This window comes from Podarcis pityusensis (genome assembly GCF_964106645.2).
Source record: "Podarcis pityusensis genome assembly, chromosome: 15".
In the NCBI taxonomy this organism is placed as follows: domain Eukaryota; kingdom Metazoa; phylum Chordata; class Lepidosauria; order Squamata; family Lacertidae; genus Podarcis; species Podarcis pityusensis.
Window position 1 is genome coordinate 5150615 of NC_138040.1, and position 21770 is coordinate 5172384.

Sequence of the window (21770 nt, forward strand, 5' to 3'; positions counted from 1 at the left end):
CCTTATCTACTGCCTACGCCTCAGCTCTGCACCCACACTGCTATTCAAGGGCACAACCCCTAACTCCTGCTGCCCCTTCTCCAAGCTCTCCCCCAGGAGAGCCACCCCCAGAGGCTTAAATCTGTAGCGACCACTTGGCTAAGGGCTGCATACTTGCTGCACACAGAAACAGACTATGTAGCACCATTGATATAAGAGACTGGCTCAGCCTGTCAAAGAAAAAAGAAAAAGAAAAAGCACTGCTTATTCCCGCTATTAATATCAAGAATGTGTCAGAATTTCCATTCTCAACCACTAATTTTGTGGGTTTATGACTCTGCCATAAAAACACACCTCTTGGCTGAATTTTGGCATGCTGGCCTGTAGCTGGTCTTGAAAGCCATGTTAACACAAAACATCCATCCAGACACTGGTGAAATTCCTGTATTTTGAATACACTCGTTCCTTTTCTTTTTCATTTCTTTTTTAAAGTTCTTAAATCTGTAAGCAGTATCAGGGCCCAACAGCCGCCGTGGGACTGTGTGGAAATGATTTTGCTCAGAATGCACCACTGTGCTCCTTACGGTTGTTCTCTTAAACACAAGCACACACAAGCACACACAAACACAAGCCCTTGTCTTTGCATCCCCACCCCTTCGGTTTGAAACTACCTTAATTGTTATGGCATCCCCCCAAGGATCATGCAAATAATACTTTTGTTCATGTAGACATTTCCACATTCAAACCAGATTGAAATCATTTTGTTTGTCATGGTTCCCTCCTTGTAGGAACTGTCGTTTTGTGAAGGTGATGATAAGGAATTATGATGGATAATTGTCTTGTTCAGTGTAACTCCAGTTCTCAGGCTGAGAACCGTGATGATTATGCCAGCCTGAAACTGGTAGTGTGGGTGTGATTATAGATGGCAGTCTTCTCCCTTGGAATTGCAGGTTTTTAAAGCTTTGTCCGTTTTGCACTAGGAGATTACAATGTTGCTTTGATTGATGTTTTAATGGAGTTCTCCATAAACACTTGGCACATTGACACCAGAACTTAGAAAGCCAATGTGCTACATTCTTAAATTGACAAAAAGTAACGCTGCTTTGTTACTTGATTGAGCCTCCTTGTTTATTTTAAAATTTGAATGCCACTTTTCTGTATAAAGATGTTCAAAGTGGCTTACTACAAAACAACAAAAATGCAAACATCATCACAATAGCAATTAAACAGATCATCATTTCAAAACACAACACGACAATCCAGTCTAAGCATACATTGTAATGAGACTTGATCTTAGTCCCACTCGAGGTGAAGGGTGGCCTCATCCCTGACCATTAGCCATGCTGACTGGGGCCGAGCTGGAGTCCAGCAACATCCAAAGAGTGCGGAAGGCCGGTGGAGAACCGTTTCAGTGGTGGCACCCTTGTTAGGGAACTCTTTTCCCCATATAGTTTAGAGAGGCCTGCTCTGTGTTGTTGGGTTTTTAGGAAAGCAGGAAGACCCTTTTATAACAGTGATGAGGTATTTTGGAATCGCTCTAATTTTTCTAAGATGCGATGAAGATGGCTTAGTTATTTTGTAACTTTAATTGCTGTTGGTCTTGGCATTGCTACAATGTTTTGCTGGCTTTATTGATGGGCTTTATTTGATGTTTTATTGATGGGATTATTTATTGTATGTTATTGGTTGTATTAAGTGTTGTTGGCCGCAGTTTCTATTCTTGGGAATGATACAGATCTCAAATAAATAAACACGACTACTGCTTCTTCTAATTATTAGTACGTTGAAGAAGAGTCACTTTCTGTTTTCACTGATAGTCCACAGACATCTTATTACAAACGCTTTTGAGTAATAGTTTCATGGAAACCACTGCTATTTTTCTAGAAAAAGAGGTGCCGGAACTCACCATGAACGCTTCCCTTCTCTTATAATGGCAATGGCACCCACCTGAGAAAGGGCCAGAACTGACTTCCGGCAAATTCCAGCTGAAAATAAAGCCCTGATAGCAACCCAGTATAAATATTATTATCAATTAAATCAGGGGTCAGCAAACTTTTTCAGCAGAGGGCTGGTCCACTGTCCCTCAGACCTTGTGGGGGGGACTGAATTCCTGTGCCCCACAAATAACCCAGAGATGCATTTTAAATAAAAGGACACATTCTAATCATGTAAAAACACGCTGATTCCCGGACCGTCCATGGGCCGGATTTAGGAGGCAGTTGGGCCAGATCCAGCCCCCGGGCCTTAGTTTGCCTCCCCATGAATTAAATCAATAGATCTAATTTTCAGTATTACCCCTTCCTACCACCACCCCAGCCTCCAAAAACATTTCTTATAGGAAAAACATTGTTCCAAGTCACCAGAAGTGAGTCCATTGTGAGTGGTAGTTCATTTAATGTATTATAATGGTTATCATGTCACCATAAATTTATCATCTTCTCCTTTTCCAGCTAATGCATTGCCTTCCTCAGTTAACTTTTTGGAGGGCACCAGTGTCCATACTTTCTGTTTCCACTGTGACAATTCCAAATGTTCTAGGGTCTTCCAGTTTTGAGCAATCAGTTGCCTAGAGGCTACTAAAATGAATGTATCTTGAGATAACTTCTTAATTCGTAGCAACAAGATAGATAAATGGATAAATGATGGGTTGCTTTATCCTTTTCGTGGTATCCCAGGTAGATTTTTTTTCTTTTCATTTTGGTAGGGGCTGTATCCACAACAACTAGAAAGGTCAGGACTTTAACAAAAAAAAAAAGTTTTCAAAATCAGTTATTGGGCTTTTAAATGCCAGAATCGCAGGGTTTACATTTCAGCTATTTTTACTTATCAGTTTAATATCCTTTTAAAAGATTATGGTATTTGCACCTCAGCATTTTCTTCAGTTGCATTTGCTGTATTTAATGCAATACTAAAGGTACTGCGAGGACATATTTTAAACTAGCAGGTCCTTCAGACTTTCTACTTATTAAATTAGTTTAAGTATGTGAAATTCTGAAAAGAGATTCAGCCTGAAACGTAAAATTCTGCAGCCCCAAGTTCAGGCCTGGGCAGAAAGAGCAAAACAGACGTCCTGCTGTAAAAAAGCCATTTAATAATGTATTAAAATGCCATTGACTCGAACACTCTTTTTAAAAAAATGCACACTGTGAAAACAAATGGCTTTCAAATAATTAGGATCTTATGCCCAAGTTCAGAGCTGATCTCTGTGCAGAGATTTTCCTGCTACAATCAGGCCAGTCCAAATCTGATCGTCTCAGGGGGGAATTAGCAGCACATAAATCAACTGGTGTTGGATTTTTCCCTCCTCTTTTGGCCATGTCAATGTACATCTTGGGACTGCAAAATGCTGCCAACAGTCTTTGACATACTTTTGCATCACTCATAGATGCACTTGTTAGGATCCTCCTTTTCCTTTAAAGCAAAAAAGTAAGTTTCTAGCCCTCATTGGTGCAGAGAGCAAACGTATCAAAAACAAGGAGGCAAGTGCAAATCTTACTCTGTTCTACAACTTCTGTGTTTTCTGAGGACTCCTGCCAGCATTCCTTTAAATCTGTTTGGATCCTAATATACTGCTTACCTCCTTTATTAATATAATGTTTACAGCCTGTCTTAGCCAGACAGTAAGTATTGTGACAAAAAGGCAGAAGTCCATGTTTACCCAGCTATGAGTGCAGCAGGTCTCAGGTTCAACCCCTGGCTATGGCTATTGCTATTTGTTATTTAGTATTTGCACTTCATTTTTTAAAAAGGTGGAGTTTTAAAAAAGAATAAATAAATAAGTCAATATGTAAATTCATGAGCGTGGCCAAGTGTTGTTGTTTTTAACCAAACATACCCCTAATGCATTCTTGTAACAGTGATTCCAAATCTCAGCTTGTCATCAAAAGTGATGTTTGTGTGTTCCAGAATTTTGCACATCCTTCGGAAATCCCCAGGCTGCCAGTCAGTGTATAGTTCATAATAATGAGCCAGTGCTTGAAGTGCTTCTCTCCGACATTCCTTTTGCCACTCACCAAGGCACTGATTTTTAATTTTTTTAAAACTGTTCTCAGTTAAAATTGTTGTCTGTGTTTCGGAGGGTATTGCATGGGGGGGGGTCTGTGTTTTCCCTCATTTTGCTGTGGTTAGAGGCATTTTGCCGGGGCAGGGTGTTGGAATATCCAGTTTTTCTTGTGTCAAATGAGTATTTTGTGGTGCCTGCAGCAACTTCCTAGATTTCCATATGTGCCCCCAGGCCCAGTACAGTTGGGGACACCTAGTTTAGGACAGTTTCCTGTATTCCAAATTTGAAGTTATTTTCCGTCAGCCAAATTCTAAAATGACCACGCTAAACCACATTGCAGAAGAATGTTGGAGGTGACATCTCTATTCTCTTGGCTGACAGTTCTGTTCCTTCCAACCACAGTGGCCAGTCCATTGACATCTGTTCAGTCAGCTGAGTTCCAGCAAGTCAGCCGGTTCTGTGCTAGTCAGGAACAGGATAGGAATCTGCCTTATACCAAGTCAGTTGGTTGGTCCTTCCAGCTCAGTACTGTCTGCACTGACTGGCAGCAGCTTTCTAGACAGGAATCTTTTGCCAGCACTATCTAAAAATGCCAGGGCTTGAACCTGGAACCTTCTTCAGGCAAAGCAAGTGTTCTGCAACTGGCTACAGCCCTCATCCTGCCCCATCTCCACCCAGTTCTAAACAGGTTTGCAAAATATTGCTGCCAGCTAGCCCTGGTGGTTAGAATAATTGAATGGTAGAATTGGGAGGGTTGCACCAACTGATGCTACAGCACCATTGTGGAGTTCTGGCTCAGCTTACAGGTTTGCTTCCCTAAATTGCTGTTGCTTGCATAGTGGCTCATTTGTTTGGTCCACAAGGTAGATTATATATATATATTTAAGTGATCCAGCATCTCAGCTCTTAAAAACTGCCTGGCAGTTCATCCAAATTAGTACCTCTTCTGGCCAAATTGGTAGCAATATGTGGAATGATTTCTTTTTTTTTTTTTCACTTCGCCTGCCACAAACGATTAGTGCAAAGGTGCAGCATAAAAAGTGGGCCCTGGTTTGCCTTCAGGAACTGGGTGGAGGAAATTAAAGGATCAACATCTTAAGAGGGGCACTGAGGATGGATTGTTCCATGTGACGGCCACAGGCCTCCAGGAAATTGACTTCATGAAAGGCTCGAGGATGCCGGGATGAGGATGAGGAAGGCAGGTGATGATCCTAAATCACAGTTCAGGCACTCTGAGGTTTGGAGCTTTCTTTGCAGTTGTTGTTGTTGTTGATCCAGGGGAGAAATAGCAGATTTACTCTAGAATGGAGTCCCCTCCTTGTGCAATTAACCATCAGTGCAGCTGCCAGCATTGACATTTTCAAATAATAAAAAGAGACTCTTTGAATTTCTATAAGGGAGGCTAGACACTTTTTTATTTAAAAAAATCAACACCCTCAATGAATTGTAAGTCCTAGAGTTTTTTTGTGGAGAAGCCATGACAGTTAAACTGTGTTGAAGGAAGGAAGGAAGGAAGGAAGGAAGGAAGGAAGGAAGGGAAAGAAAGAAAGTTATTTCCTACTTTCTGATGCTCTAAGGCTCTGGCCAAGGTGGGCACTGATGCCAGCAGAGAACCAGAAAACTTCATTTGTGTCTCCCATCTAGGCACTGACCAGACGCAGTCCTGCTTAGCTTGGTACAAAATGAACACAAACATGCAAGTATCAGGAACAAGTGACAAAGATGAGTCAGGTACCAGGAACCCAGGAGCTGTGCCAAGGGGTCAGAACCAAGCAACAAGGCCAGCAGTCAGTATTGCATCATCACCCATTTGCTAAATGTGTCTGTGTGTTCTTCTTCACACAGCACATAGCTAAGGTGGGAATTTGCTCCCGTAGGAGGCAGTGATGGCCATGAACTTAAATGGATTAGACAAACTGAGAAGAAGGCTATCCACAGCTACAAGCCACAATGTTCGACTTCCATTGTTGGAGGCAGTCTGCTGGGAATCACAAGTGGGGAGAGGAGCGCTGATGCACTCAGGTCTTGCTTGTGGGCTTCCCACTGGGGCATCTGGTTGGTCACTGATCCCACTGAAGGCTTCTTCTGACATTCTTAGGCTCACTCTTCCCTTTCATCTCCAGCAGCCTGCTTCCACCTTCCTAGTGATACCATAGGAATCTGGCTGCATTTGCAGCCTTTTGTTCCCATGAGGGGCCTAACAGGAGAGTCCCCAGAGTCTAAATGGACTCCATCAGAAATGATCTCTCTCGCCCCTCCTCGCAGAAGATTAAAGGTGCCTCCACTGATTCAACTGTTTATGGATTCCATTTTGCTCTGCTTATGCAGCTGATCCTTTAAGGAGCCTCAGATTACCCATAAGCGCTAAGACTTCTGGGGGGGAGCAGTTGCAGGATAACAGAACCCTTTTTATGATAATCCTAGCAAGCATCAGAGGCTAATTTATAGAGATCTGGTTGCCAATGTGGAATCCGTCTAGAATTTCATTAGCGAAACCTCAGTACGTTCGTTGAGTTCTTCCGCTGAGACAGATATCAAAAGGGCGATTGCATTTTCCCCCCCTTTATATGCAGCCACATACTGGAATTATCTAGTTAAAAAGAGTTAAAAAGCCTAAGAAAGGGGATCTAGGAAGCATTTTAAAATGCAAGAATCTCCATACGAGGAACTGTAGAGCCATATAGTGATATTGCATAGTACTTAAAAAAAATAAATCATTGATTTTGATCGACTGATATTATGGATTCCCAATTAGAGAGCAGAGGGTGGTGTACAGTTGCACAGAGTTGCACCTCATGGGAACCCAGAGGTTTTGTTCAAAGACACCACCAATCAGTTTGCAGTAAAACAGGCAGGGACCAGCTAAGTCCTCTGCGTTTGGAGGAAGTATCCGTTGATTAATCACTGGGTCCAATGATTTAATAGTAGGGGCTCAGTTAAGGGCATATTTTAAAATATAATACCAATATACAGAAAATGAGATTCCACAAGGATTCCAGAGCAATTGCCTGCAGTTTGAAACTGAGTGCCCTTTAGAACGCCGCATCATTCTTTAAAGAGCATTGTCTTTTAAAAGCTATTTTCGGTTCTAGTGTTTTTCTACAGTAGGAGGTTAGTATTATGTCAGTTTTCATTAAATGGATAAATATAAATCTGACCACATTTGCAGGAAGGAGCTTCACCACAGGAGAATGAGAGGAGAAATTCCACATGGGGGTGACCTTTATGTGCTGTAACGACTGTATGAACTTGATATTAAAATGTTTGGGAATAAACCTCTGGCCCGGATGCAGTGCTGCTTGCCCTTTCCTGCAAGTGAGTCACAGCTCAAAACGGGGCTGTTCCTCTTCACCCTGTGCATCCGTAAATTGAGCATCGGGAAGCGTGTCCAGACGAGCATTCCAACTGCACACAGTCAAGGTGGATCGGAATACTTGTGTGGAAAGTTTCCATACCCCTTCCCAACCCTGTGGAAAGGAAGGAATGTAGGGAAACAGCTGACTTCCCCTCACCCACCCACATTTTTTTCTTTGGGGAGGAGAGTAAGGTTCATGTGTGTGCAGTTGTAAAATCTTGTCTGAATGATACTGTACAGAAATCCCCATCAAGGTTTTCTTCCAGCTTCCAAGCTGTCTTCTCTCCTTCATAATGATAAATGCCTAGGAAAGAAAGCTATCTAATCTTCAAATTGGCTGCTTTTCTTAAAAGGACAGGAAGAGAGGCTGTGCATTACATTCTGAGCTGAGATCCCTTCTAAACTTGCAGCTTCATTGACTCCTTAACTTTCTCTCTTTCTGCCTGACCTTTGATGCCTCATCTTGGAGAATGATGTTTTAATCGCCGAAGACAAGGGGCCTACGGTGCCTTCAGTCACCTGTTCAAATTGAATTGATTACCTGTCCCGTTGTCTATTTTGTCCTGCCTGCCATCTCTTGGTAACTCTCACCTTTGCTTTCTCTCTGGCTGAGCTAGCCCATTGCTGGTTCCCATTATTTCCTGATGCACACGGCGAGTTCATCACCTTCCCAAGATACCTCTTGATTGATTCCTTATGGCTTGCGGAGAACCACTTAAGTATTTCCTAGCTGAAACGAAGCAACGTTCGGGAGCTCGGTCTTGCTTTTAAAAAAAGAAAGGAAAGGAAAGCCTGAGATTTGTGGTTGTCGTTGTTTGTGTCAACATTACTTGAGGCAAGTTGTTAGAGCACTGGGCTCTATGTGTTTCTTTTTATATGTGTTCAAACAATTCCTCTATAAAAGAACTTGGGGTGTTGTAAAACACTTCTGCCGTGTGTGTACAAACCCCTTTAGCAACAAGTCGGATGCAATGAAAATGAGCTAATTGGATATTAGTACAGTCCTTTGCTCTTCATCAAAGACAGTGTGACCTTCCCTTCCACACAGGTCTGAGTCCAAACCGCTGCTAACTGCTTGATTTCTTAAAATAATGCTTTTTATCTGCTTTACAACTTTGGCTCCTCCCCAGTAAGTGCCAGCATGCTTCTGAGTAAAATTCAAGGCACCGATTCTGACGCCAGCATGTGGCATCCTAGGGCAGGTGCCAGGGAACCCTTTTGACCAGTGCTGGGTCTAGGAGCCACCATTTTCATTTCCCACAATGCACCCCATGTAGCATCACTCCAGTGCATTGTGGGAAACGTGAATTATGGTTCAGCTGGGGAGCTGGTACTGCTGCTATCAAATATTCCCCCGGTGCCCATTTCTGCCCCCCCCCCAAAAAAAACCTACAACCTGAAGCTGGCTCTGGCCCAGCAGACCTTCTGTCAGACTTCCCCAACCTGGTACTTTCCAGATGTTATTGAACTACAACTCCCATCAGCCAGCCAATATGACCAGTGATCAGAGATGGCAGGAATTGTAGTCCAAAACATCTCAAGTGGTGCTTCTCAAACTATGGGCTGAGGACCACTATTGGGCTTCAGCACTGGTCAAGCAGTTACCCAGACACAAACAGCAGTGGCTGCAGAGTCACAATAAGTAAGAATCAAAACAAAGTGGGTAAGAGAAGGAAACTGTATAAGAGGAGAAATAATAATAATAATAATTTATTATTTATACCCCGCCCATCTGGCTGGGCCTCCCCAGCCACTCTGGGCGGCTTCCATAGAAACCAAAAATACAGTAAAATATCACACGTTAAAAACTTCCCTGAACAGGGCTGCCTTAAGATGTCTTCTGAATGTCAGGTAGTTGTTTATCGCTTTGACATCTGCTGGAAGGGCGTTCCACAGGGCGGGCGCCACTACCGAGAAGGCCCTCTGCCTGGTTCCCTGTAGCTTTGCTTCTCGCAATGAGGGAACCGCCAGAAGGCCCTCGGCGCTGGACCTCAGTGTCCGAGCAGAACGATGGGGGTGGAGACGCTCCTTCAGATGTACTAGGCCGAGGCCGTTTAGGGCTTTAAAGGTCAGCACCAACACTTTGAATTGTGCTCAGAAACGTACTGGGAGCCAATGTAGGTCTTTCAAGACCGGTGTTATATGGTCTCGGCGGCCGCCCCCAGTCACCAGTCTAGCTGCCGCATTCTGGATTAGTTGTAGTTTCCAAGTCACCTTCAAAGGTAGCCCCACGTAGAGTGCATTGCAGTAGTCCAAGCTGGAGATAACCAGAGCATGCACCACTCTGGTGAGACAGTCCGCAGGCAGATAGGGTCTCAGCTTACGTATCAGATGGAGCTGGTAAACAGCTGCCCTGGACACAGATTTGACCTGTGCCTCCATGGACAGCTGTGAGTCCAAAATGACTCCCAGGCTGCGCACCTGGTCCTTCAGGGGCACAGTTACCCCATTCAGGACCAGGGAATCCTCCACACCTGCCCGCCTCCTGTCCCCCAAAAACAGTACTTCTGTCTTGTCAGGATTCAACCTCAATCTGTTAGCCGCATGTAAACACTTTTAACAATGGTTTGTGCTCTTTAATCATGGTTAGATGCTACACTCAAACCATTGTTAAGGGCTGACCACAAATGGCATAGTAAAATCAGGAGTTGAAAAAGTGGCTTTGCAAACCATGGTTTATAGGTGGTAAATCTGGTTAATGGGCAGTTTCTCCATCCCTCCTGCCTTTTTGTTTGAGAGAGAAGCAGATTTTAGGGCTTAGCTCAGGTCTGAGTCAACATCCATACCAGGCCTTAATCTTGTTTGAATGTGTTTTGGCTCTTTTTAAAAAGTGTGCTCCACTGAGTGGGTTCCACCTCAGGGCTTAGACTGACGGAGGGTGTCATAAATATGACCCATCCCAACCATCTGCTGCTGCAATCCATAGAACTACTCTGAGCCCTAAAGGAGCAACCCCGGTCTCTTACCTTTGGCTTTTGCTGAACTTCATAATCAGTTCCCAAATGTGATTGTGTTTTTTTTAAGACAGAACCATGTCCTTTATTGCATAGTTCCCTTCGTATTATTGTAGGGATGGCTGAATCTGTCAATTTTGGTTTGTCATTTTTTCCAATCTTAAGAACAGTTCACCCTGTTTCCACATTCATTTGTAAATATAAATTCCACATGAACGGTTACACACATTTTCACATGTGGCTCTCCTAATAAACACATATGTCTATATGTATGTGTGTACATATGTATATGCAGCTTTGCCTAGTGCACACATTTTTGCAGGCAATTTTGCATTGTTGGGAAGTGTGAATTTGGAAGGAGAGCCGTATTTCAGCTGGCTGGTAGAAGTCGTAGTCCAAAACATCTGGAAGGCACCAGGTTGTGAAAAGGCTTTCTTCTTCTTTTCAAAGAGGGCAACGTACTTGCTTGTGTTACCATATAATGTAGCCTTTACCTTGATGGTCACCCATACTTAACATGGTGCTGGCCATAATTCAGTTTGGACATTTGGCTGTAATTGTTATTTGGCAGGAACTGGGTATTTTTCACATACAGTGGTACCTCAGGTTAAGCACTTAATTCACTCCGGAGGTCCATACTTAACCTGAAACTGTTCTTAACCTGAAGCACCACTTTAGCTAATGGGGCCTCCTGCTGCCGCCGTGCTGCCAGAGCACGATTTCTGTTCTCATCCTGAAGCAAAGTTCTTAACCTGAAGCACTGTTTCTGGATTAGCGGAGTCTGTAACCTGAGGTACCACTGTAGATACATTACAGCTGTGTACAATGGTTATTCTCAGCAATCCTAGGCAATTTGCAGGTCCTTTCATAATTCGTAATAATCCTGGATGGTTGCAATTTTGTATCAAACAGTTGTTTCTCTCGTTGTCGTTTCACCTTTTGTACTGTGCAAACAATTACTACAAATGCCCCCTACTAACAATTTCTGTGGCTTTGTGGCAAGGCTTAGGATTCAGCTACCTCCCAGTCTACTCATCTGGGCCAGGTAATACTGGAGAACCCTGCCTGCCCAACAGAAGTGATAGCTTCTTCTCTGTCTTACAGAGTGTTCCACCCTCCTCCTCTCCTTGGGGAGTTTCTCCTCTTCAAAGGAAACATTCTTTTTCTACAAGCTGCAATAAGAATTATTTAATGACATACTAAAAGTAATGTGGAGCAGCCCATATTTTCCAGAATGTGGAGAGGACCCCCGCCTCCTTCATAAGAAAATAGCCTTGCCAAAAAGCGCCCTTTTTATTCCAGATGTTGGCTTTTCTCAAACGCATTAAATGGCCAATGCTAGCAAATTTATTTTTTAACCCATGGATTTAGTTTCTTTAATTTCTGGCATATTTGAGCATGACGTATAGGCCCTCAGCAATCTGCTATAATATTTGTTCTACGCAGAGTGAGGGCCAAATCCAATATTGGTAGAAGTGCTGTCGAGGCCAAGGGATATGGGGGAAACAGACCAATGAGGAAAAGTTCGGTGCTGGAAATATAAATCCATATAAGACCTGAAAAGAAAAAGCCTGGGGCTTTTTAAAATTAAAATTGCTTTTCCTCACTCCGAGTCTTTGAACGAAGCAAGGTTGCTGATAAATAAATGTGTATATGTATAATTAAGATATACTCAAAGGAGCCCCTTCATATGGTGGTAGCAACTTGCAGATAGGGTGTGAGGTAAGGGACACTGAACACATAGCCTTCTGGGTTGCAAAGCTGTTCCTGCACTGTCCTATCTTATGCACAGTGGGATAAGGGGGGTTGACTGTTGCAACAAAATATCCATACACATTTTTAAAAAAAATTTAATGCTGTCAAGGACAAGGAGAGCATACCCTTCTCCTTTTCTGTGCAAGAGAATTTTCTTCTCCATGGCAGTGTGGACCAAGAACAGTTTTATCTTATAGGCTGGGGCTGATGGCAGCTGCTATTTAAAACATCTGGAAGACAGCAGGTTGTCCAAAGGGCCGTTATAAATGATGGACAAGCAACATACCCAGGAACGCGGATGCTAGTTATTGAAAGCCACCCAGAGACAGTTTATAGTAGTAAAATGTTTTTTATGTTCTGATATGTAAAATAAAATGTCCATACTATTGTAACAAAGCTTTAAAAAAAAAAACAACAATGCCACACTGCGTTTTATCTAAAGTGGATTCTAATAGAGATTTATCTGTAGCATATATGTTTCATCTAACCAAAACTTAGTTTTTACATCACAAACGGGTGTAAAAAAAAATTTTTTAACTTAAATAGCTTTCTTTTCTTAAAAAATGTCCCTTGCAACATTCATTATTTTATTACGTATTTCGTTGTTAAAAAAAAAAAAGCAAAGCTGAATGGAACATGTGGGCCTGCATTTGTGAGATATATATATTTATATTTTATATATATAGATATATATATAGATATAAATAATTATTCAGCATGCAACACTTGTAGTGATTTCCCAGTTCTGATTATAGAACCCCACACCAGCCACACACAAGCGAATTGAATCACCACACAGGATGTTCTGGGTGAAAAGTAACCTTCTCCTTAGTGGCCCTGCCATCATGAAAACCATCTCTTCCTTTTCATTATCCCAATTTGTTGGTGTAGAATCCCAGCAGACTGGAGACGTCACCGTGTTGTGGAGAGAACAAATTTGGGTGACTAAGAATTGGTCAGTAATGTATGCCCCTGTTGAAGTGTGGTTTTTGCATGTGAATTCTTAAGAGGTGCAGGAATTAATTGGGTTTGGTTTTCTGGGTTTTCCTTCTGCTTGTTACTTTCCTTTTAAGGACCAGGAATAGGCTCTGCACTCGTTCCAGTAAGGAAAACCGGTCCTCTTTCGCCTGTGATATTGTTGCCACTGATGTTTTAGCAGATGTGTAGCCAACATGGCGCCTCCAACTCCCATAAACCCTAGCTAGTTTCAGATAGTACATGGGTAGATGAGATCTGGAGGCTTAGTTTGGGCCAAATTAAGTATACACTTCCAGAGTTAACACTAAATACACTACATTATAGCAAGCACCATAGCTGCTAGAGGGCCATGAAAATTTGTGTCCCGGGCTTTTTAGACTTGTCCACCCATGTACTATCTGAAACAAATGGGGTGCACTGGTTGCCTGATGTGAAATATATTGGCATTATTTCCAGCTTTCCTACCCCACTATGGGGCAAACAGGACAAGTATAAAGCACATTTTTGACTTGTAAAAGCAGGGCACGTGGCTGAGGGCAGAACTGCACATGATCAGTTTCACAGAAAGGACAGTTCTGTGTCAAGCCTCCCTCAAGTGGTACAGTCAAGCTTGCAGGCTTCTGGTTGGCTGCTATGAGAACAGGATGAAGGATGAGTTGGACCGAGCCAGCAGGGCCCTTTTCATGTTCTTACGTTACATGTTTACTTGAACTACATATTCTGGAGGGGCAGATTCTGGTGCAAGACGGCCATTTTCAGTGAGTTTTTATGACCATCTGTCATTTTTGCACTGAAGCTAAGTGGAAATAATACTTTTTTGGTTGTGAATTACTAAATCCATTATGTTTAAATTTACCTTTGATTATTCTGTGGTGTGGTTCTCTGAGCAGGGTCAATCCAGCCAGATCCTACCCCCCCACCCCACCCCAAGCAGGATCTCCACTGGAATTATGGGAGTCATGTGAGAGAGCACAACTCCTGTTCATTGCAGTGGTATTCCTGCCAGAGAAACTCAGAGGGTTGCTTTCCTGGTTTGTATTCTTAACTCAGAAGTTGACTTGTCTGGGTCTTCCCTGTATCTGATTTACTAACTGCAGACTATTTGGGGTACTACCCTGACCTATTACGGAGTTGTGGTGGAGGGGCTATCATTTAATGCCTTCTTTCTTTTCCCACAGAGTTTAAAAAGTGCTGTCTCCCCCTAACTGTACGTGGAGGGTAAGAGTAACCGTATGAATCTTGGGGTAGCCAGTGGCCACCCATCATAAATTTCCTCCCAGAAGGCACTGCTGGGACACCACTAGGTCTTAACACAGGATGTAGTGTGATACAAACCTACCTAATTCACACATTTTGAAACAAATGTGCGAACCAAAACACAGCCCATCCTTCTAAAGCTGCAGTTCTCCAAATTCTGCAGTGCGGTGCTCCAGCAAAGTGCAATGTAGAATGCATATATTAATGGGAATGGCTTTGCAAATATGTGTATATGATAAAAAAAGTTGCATACAAAAAATGTGCATAAATTTTGATTAGAATGTTGATGAATTTTATAAAGTCCTTTTAAAAAAAAAAAGTGAAATTGATGTGGAAATATGGAGAACTGAATTTAAGATTGGAAAACAGACAATGAAAGAAACCAAAATAAACAGATCCCCCAGTGCCTTTGGGAGGAAAATAATGTTCTTTAGAAGCACTTTCTCTATCTGCAAAAACTGGGGTGGGGGGCAACCCCCCAAAAATCTTTCCCCTGATCAGTGCCGATTTCAGCTTCCAAGACTGCACCAGCTTGGCCAAGCCCTACTGCGGTTGAAGGCAGTGGCATACACATTTAATCTGCTTAAGTGGCTTTCTGGGTCACACGCTCATTTTTGTGTGTGCTTGCTCTCTGCATTGTTTTTTGTAAAGTATCCAAAATGCATGGAAATTGAGGCGGCATTCAGTGAACAGTCTGGTGTATATTTTGTGTGCGTGCATGTGCTTGAAAAGGGAGAATAAGTGTTTCATGATTTCATGGAGGGAACCACATCTCTCTTTGAGGCAAATACTCTGACTGGGCAATACGACTGGTGGTCCAGGCCACTGAGCCGAGTGCTTTTTTTGGTATAGAACTGGGTTTTTACCCCCTCCCCCACCCCCAAGACTGAGCTGCTTTTGTGTCTAACAGAAAACAAGCTCTTCAGCTACACAAACACCGATGTTTTTGGTCACGGTGTCACGGAAGTGCAAGTTACCCACAGGTATTAACACTGAATTAACATTGTCCTGGAGCATTGACTCTTAACCGCAGTTTTTAGGTTCACTGCCCAGTTGCAGGAATCATCCATCAGGCCAGTTGTCCACAGTCCCCATTCCTGAATGATACGGTAAAGAAGATTCCCTGGACAGCGAGAAGGTCTGAGAGTAGAGGAATTCATTGGCTGCGCCTAAGTGGGGAGAGGGGGGCTTCCTCTCGCACACTGAGGGGTGCACCCGTTCTCTTGGGAAGGAGGGCGCAGGGACTCTCTCCCGGGCCTGAGACTGTGAAAGCTGATTGTAGACCGTGAAGGGGCTGTTGCCCGGCGGCTGGGAACTCTGGTTCGTGATGGTGGGTAGACGCGGCATCATGGTGGTAGCTGTGAAGTGAGCAGGGAACGGCTGGTAGGGGACAGTTTCCATTGTCTGAACACTGTAGCTGGTGTAAGGTGCAACTGAGGTCCACATATTGCAGCTCAAAGGTGGAGGAGGAGGAGGAGGAGGCAAGTCTTCTACCGATGAGACACCTGCAATTTCAGCACCGGAGCTGGAGTACATGCACGCCTCCCGCGGCGTCACGTCGCTGCAGTAGGAGGGGCTCAGCATTTGCTGGTCATAGGGAGGTGGTGACCGAAAATAGTGCTCTTCCCCGACAGAAGAGGAGGCGTCCAGATAAGAGCGTTTGCAGGGTAAATCCAAATGCCGGGCACCCTCTGCATGCATACCAAGGAACAAGCAAAGCGAGAAATGCTTAGATAGTTAAAAGGTTCTGGGCACAGACCACTGCATTGCTAGTTTCCTCTACATGCAGTTCTTATAATCACTTCCAGCCCAGGTACAGAAAGTGCCTTATTGCTGACCATCCCTCTGGATTGTTGGATATATTGGTCACTGTGTTTGCATAGGGCGATAGGAATGCCCCCCAAGTTTTGGCAACTGAGTGCGTTCACTTTCTGCAATACGCAGTAAAAAATCAATTAGGAAAAGGGCACGTTAAAGGTAGAAAGTTTGAAAGACAAAGCAGCAGTTGAAACTCGCCGCTTTGCCTTTTCTCCACAGCAGGTGTGGCAGGTGCCCCCTGTCATCTTCCTTGTGATCATTTGAACTATTCTAAATACTGTAGGAATAGCCCCTTCCTCCTCTGCCCGCCGTTAACCCTATCCTGGGTCTTCAATCTGCCTTCATACAACTTGCTTTTTAATCCCTCGCATTATGCACCTTACAGCCTGATCCTATGCAGCAGTAGGCATGCCTAAGGTGAACCTATCTCTGAGCAGAATCAGGCTGTCTGTTGATCTGGGAAGCTACAGCATAGCCTTCGTAATAATCAAATAGCCCTGTTTATTCTTCGAAAGACATTCCTCATTCTCAAAAAGGCAGGGCATTGCCAATGTCGATCTATTCCAATCAATCTTAATTTAAGGGGCTTTCTCTATCAGTTGAAAGTTTAAATGACTTTGGCTACTGCTTTCTTACACCCAGCAATTACTTTTCATTCATCTCGATAACAGGCTGGCCACAATGCTTTTGTAGTGTTGCTTTTGACAAGTTCAAGGAGCCCTCAATGCCTTATCAAGAGCGCTGTCCAGAAAAAGAGAAGTGGTCTACATTTGCCAGGACTTCACGTCAAAATGCTGCAGAAAACTTGCCAGATAAATGCTAAGGGCTGGTAAACGTTTTTGCTATGTGCTCGGGGGGGGGGGGATCTCTCTTCATGTTTGTTTGCTGTAGAACAGCATTCTGAGGTCGGGAAGCCCCAATTATTGTTGCAAGGAACCCCGAATTTTTTTACAATGAATAAGCTAGTTAATAAATGAATTTTTTCTGAAAGAACCAATTTTCAGAGTGGTGTGGTTAACAACTTTCTTGCTCTTCTGCTTGTTGGCTACACTGCTTATGGCTTTGTTTAACTTTTAGGTCAAGTGTTTCAAAGTCACATGTAGCTGAGCTCTGAACACATTTACTCAGAATTAAATGTCAGGGAGTTCAATGGCACCTACTCCCTCATCAGTGTGCTTAAGATTGCAGTGTGTTACACCAAATAAGACACATACACACAAAGAGAGATGAAATTCCATGTGTGTGCACATTTGAATTCATTGAACTAGTGTTACAAGAAATGCAACCATATAGGATTCAGAATAACTAAGATTGCTATTAATCAGAATTGCATTGTATGAGACATTTTTTCCCTTAGAGAATCCGCTGGAAATCCCCCACTACTCTGTTAGGTAAGGTCTCCTAGCCTAACATTTTTTTGCCTACAGATCTCAGTTACCTCGCCGCTTCAGGCAGTGATAGAAGAGCCCCGATTCTCTTTGTGCCGTGAAGGTGTTGAGGGGCAGGTCTTGGGCATCTGATGCTGCAAACTGCATGTGAGCACCATTCTCATACTGGTAATGCTGGAGACCCTGGTGGCTCCCGTGGAGCGAGCTGACGTCAGATTTAGTGGAAAGCTGACCGTGAGTTGACACCAGCCTCTGCCTCATTATGCTTTTGGAGATCACTGGATACTCTTTGCTGCAAAATGCAATAGGAAAAGAACCAGTTTTACACACATTTAGACAGAACAAAACCATCAGGAATGTTATCTCACTATTATTGTGTGGCCCTAGAAAGATGGTTTCCAAACTGTGTTCCTTGGAAGCTTCCTTCAGGAACACTGGACTAGTTTCCCTAAAAGAAGCTTGACCAAAGACCATCTCTGCTCTTATTCTTCTGCAGTGGGCCTGTTGCAGGAGAGTGATGAGTGTAATTTAGGAGGGCATGATTTAGAAAGGCACTCTCCTTCCATGTGGGGTTACAATGAACCCAATAGGCTCTCAGACTAGAACTATGCATGACCTGGACTGCGCCCCCTAGGATATATCCCCAGAATCTCCTGCAACACACACAACTTCTTTGGATCGTGGGATGCGGAAGGAGTTCCTCAGAAGAACTGCCCTGGAGTGCTGGGCATAAGAAAGTCACCTTAAGACTGTATGGGTACTGTAGCAGCTCCTTGGGAACTCAGACCAGTTCTCCTCACCTGCTACCTGATGGCCTTTTAGCTGAAGATGCTGGGAATTTGACCTCACACCTTCTGCATGCAAAGCGTATGCTCTTTTCCCCAGCCGACAAGATCTGTATTTAAGATCACAGTTCAGCCACAGAGCTGAGTGGGTGGCCTTGGGCAAAGCACCCTTGCTCCGTGTCTGTTTCCCATCTGTAATGCACATTTAATTTATTTATAGCCCACTTCTGCCAAGCACACATGGGCTCCTGCCAAAGCAGCAAAATGTGCAAGTCAAAGCATCTGATAGCTGTGAAGATCAAGATCTGCTGGTGCTTGCACAGAACCCCAAGGGGACACGATCCAGCAAAAGCAAGAGCCAAAACAGACAAGCAGAAGCCCTGTGTGTTGTGTCTGTTGCTGGGCTATAGTAGGCCTCCAGTCTGAAAGAACTCTCCTCTGAGGTTATTGCTGAGAAGCACTCTTAACAATTTTTAAAATTAATAACTTAGTTATGCAGCACACTACAGGGATGACAATATATACAGTTTTCCCCACCTACAGAGAAAACACTGCCCATGAAGTCGCTGTATTAGACAGAGAGACACCTGCGCTTATTCTGGGCCCTTCCTAATTTTATCCGTCTCTGTTTAGTTGTCCCACCTCTGTAATCTTGCCACGCGTAGGTCGCTGTCATCGCTGCCTCTAAAGCCCTTGGCAAATGGGTTGTTTTCTATCTTCAGTTGAGTTATCTATTAAGGAAATAAATGCGGTGAGTTATTAATTTGAAAGGAGACTACAGACTTTGTGCTTCTCCAGAAGACCTATTTATTGAACATTTAGCATTCATCCTGAATTGCTTGAACAAAGTTATGTACTAGTTAGATTATATCCAGTCTTTATTAGTATTCATTCTGATTTGTTTGCAGGGTTAGATGAAAATGAGCATTTCTCCTGATTGGCTTGTAGGGGTGTTTATATCTCTTCCCAGTAGCTAGTCATTCATCTCACACATCTCCCCGTCACTTTTCAAGCTGCTATGGCAACAGAGTGCTTTATTTTATTTATCTATTGCATTCATATCCCACCTTTTCATCCAAGAAGCTCAAGGTGGTGTTCCTGGTTCTCCCCTCCACATTATCCCCACAACAACTCTGAGGTAGGTTGACCTGCGAGATAATGACTGGCCCAAGATCACCCAGTGAACTTCATGGCTGTTGAACCCTAGTTCCCAGGTCCTAGTCCAACACATTTGTGCTTGAGTACCTCCTGGTAGTATAAAACCAGTCCATGTCTACAGTGTAGATATGACCCGCATATCAGTTCAGATCAATCCTTGGTTCTGGGACCTTTGGCTCAGAGACATGTCAGAATAAGTGCAATCCACATTCATTTATGATGAGCAAATCTGACAATTTCAGTTTCTCATTCTTCCAGTTCAGCTCTCCATATCCATCAGCAACTCTTTAAAAGTCCTCATGGGAATTCAACAGCATTTTAGTGCAAATTTATTCTAATGTGCATGTTTGTATATGCATTTTGCCTAATATACAACTTTTTACAAAGCAATCATGCCTCATATAAAGATATTTTGTGTGTTATTTTACTGATATGTGTATTTTTAAACACACTGTACCTTAGTATATGCATTTTTGTACATATTACTTGGCTGGATAATAGCACTGCAAAATTCAGAGAAGTGTGGATTTTGGAGGATGGCCCTATTTCAGTTTGCATAGTTTTGGAAACTGTGAATTAGGTAGGTTCTTCTTTATATGCAAAACAAATCCCTATTAATATGAGCCATCATTGTACTTGTACTTCTCAGAAAAATACAGTTGCCACTGAAGGGACACAATGTGTAGGGCTTATCTGCCACTTTCCCCCAAGAAAGCCCGCTGTTTACCGCTGAATCAGAAGGAACATCAAACAGGTTTTCTGCAAACTGACATTTGTTCCAATTTAGCAGTAAACAGTGGAGTTTGCCTGGAGAAAGTGGCTGGGCAAATGAAAAACCTTTCAGACCCCTGCCTAGAAAGCACGGGACAAGCAGAAGTGTGTGCAAGCTCTAAAACACAGTTTCTGATGTGTTTCCATTCCACAATAAAAATAGGGAAGGTATTAAATTACATGGAGAAGCGGGAGATACTTAAATAGTCACTTTTCAAAATCACATACACACATTAAAGCCTCTGCACTCACACAGACAGTTGATGGAGAGAGAGTTATCTCCATGAACTGGCATAAGTGGCAGAGAAAGCAGGGCTTTGGCAAGGAAAGGGGAACTCACCACTCCAGCAAGGACCCAGTAAACGGTGTCCTTGGTGAGGTGGGGAGCCATTTCTGGCAACGTAGCCACTACTTTACCCTTCACCATGTGCAGGATAACAGAGAGGTCACACTTCTACCACAAGTTAATGGAGGGAGAAGCTGGATCCTCAGCAATGGCTGGAGTGGACAGAAGTCCGCCCACCACTACCCTGCTGTCAAAGACTCGGGATAAAATATTCCTTACTGAGTAAGTGATCCTGCCCCACAGCTGTTTCTGGAGATCCATGCTACCACCACAGTCACATTTGTCCTATAATCAATAATGTGACTCCACCCCCCAGTTAAAAGTGAAGGTTGGGGAAGGTTTTCAATTTAAGTACAGCCTCACAACCGCATTGAGATGTAGGCATGGGAATTAGGATCACTGACAAGTTGTTAAGAGTAAAATGGAGGCTTCATTGCCAAAGATGCCTTTCCCTCACCCCCATTAAGTATGTGAAGGGTGCCAAGTCAGTTCAGCAAGGCTGAAACCACCCTCACCAACAGATAATAGAAACAATAACACTTAGTTCGCTCTCATGGCAATCCACAGTGAGGGAAAAAATCAGTTATTAAAAATTTGTCATAAAAGGAGTGTGAAAAAATGATGGCATACAGCAGCACAAGCAGTGAAATTAGTACGGGCTGGGAAATGCCTTGTCTACCTCACAAGCCAGTCCAAAAGAATATTACTGGGGGGGGGGGGGAGAACAGAAACAAGTGTGGATTGGACCCCAGTAGAAAACTGCCCCTGCTAAAACACGACCTAGCAGCCAAGCAATGCTTATCGGGAAAGTGGGTGAGCAAGGCAAGTCCCTCTTCCTGCACCCCACACCCTGGAAGGCACTGACATTTCAAAAGGAGGCCACTTTACCTTCTGCTGGCTGGCTGGCTGCAGCTTTCCTGGCACACTCATCTTGGCCAATTCTGCTCTCTTTCTTTTTTAAAAAAAGGATTTTCAAAAATGTGGCTTTTTATTATATTTTTAGCCTCTCTTTACAACGCTGCCTTCCACGCCCTGTGTCCCGTGCGCTGCATCATTGAACAGCACTCACAAGGCTGATGGCAGGCACAGCTCCAGGCAAGTGACTAAATGATACCTGGAAAGTGATGCTACTGGCTCTGTAATTGAGGGAGTCAGGCTGCCCCCTACCCACCCACATACTTAGCCTTTCCCTAGAGGTTCCTTAAGCTGTGGTAGAGCCTGTG

At 43.5% G+C, this 21770-nt stretch overlaps 2 protein-coding genes across 27 annotated transcripts in view; one reads left to right on the plus strand and one right to left on the minus strand.

Annotated features, from left to right (window-relative positions):
• BRIP1 (BRCA1 interacting DNA helicase 1) overlaps positions 1-21770 on the plus strand; it is a 231802-nt gene that overhangs the window by 191928 nt on the left and 18104 nt on the right. For 4 of the 10 annotated variants that reach the window (XM_080982776.1, XM_080982773.1, XM_080982764.1 and 1 more), the window contains exon 26: positions 16771-16785. The exons of 2 other annotated variants lie outside the window; for them this stretch is intronic. Coding sequence is in view for 1 of the 8 variants with exons in the window: in XM_080982763.1 (XP_080838889.1) it covers positions 16771-16928; position 17527 (159 nt within the window). In the remaining 7 variants the exon portion in view is untranslated. Of the gene's footprint in view, positions 1-16770; positions 16929-17526; positions 17655-21770 lie in introns of those variants that run through there. 4 more of the 10 variants (XM_080982772.1, XM_080982774.1, XM_080982763.1 and 1 more) reach the window with 3 other exon arrangements.
• Positions 12376-21770, minus strand: part of TBX4 (T-box transcription factor 4) — a 126849-nt gene continuing 117454 nt past the window's right edge. For all 17 annotated transcript variants that reach the window (XM_080983011.1, XM_080983013.1, XM_080983000.1 and 14 more), the window contains 3 exons: positions 18915-19003; positions 17538-17779; positions 12376-15972 (listed from right to left, as the gene is read on the minus strand). In XM_080983011.1, the coding sequence (XP_080839137.1) occupies positions 15344-15972; positions 17538-17779; positions 18915-19003 (960 nt within the window). In that variant the 3' untranslated portion in view covers positions 12376-15343. The remainder of the gene's footprint in view (positions 15973-17537; positions 17780-18914; positions 19004-21770) is intronic.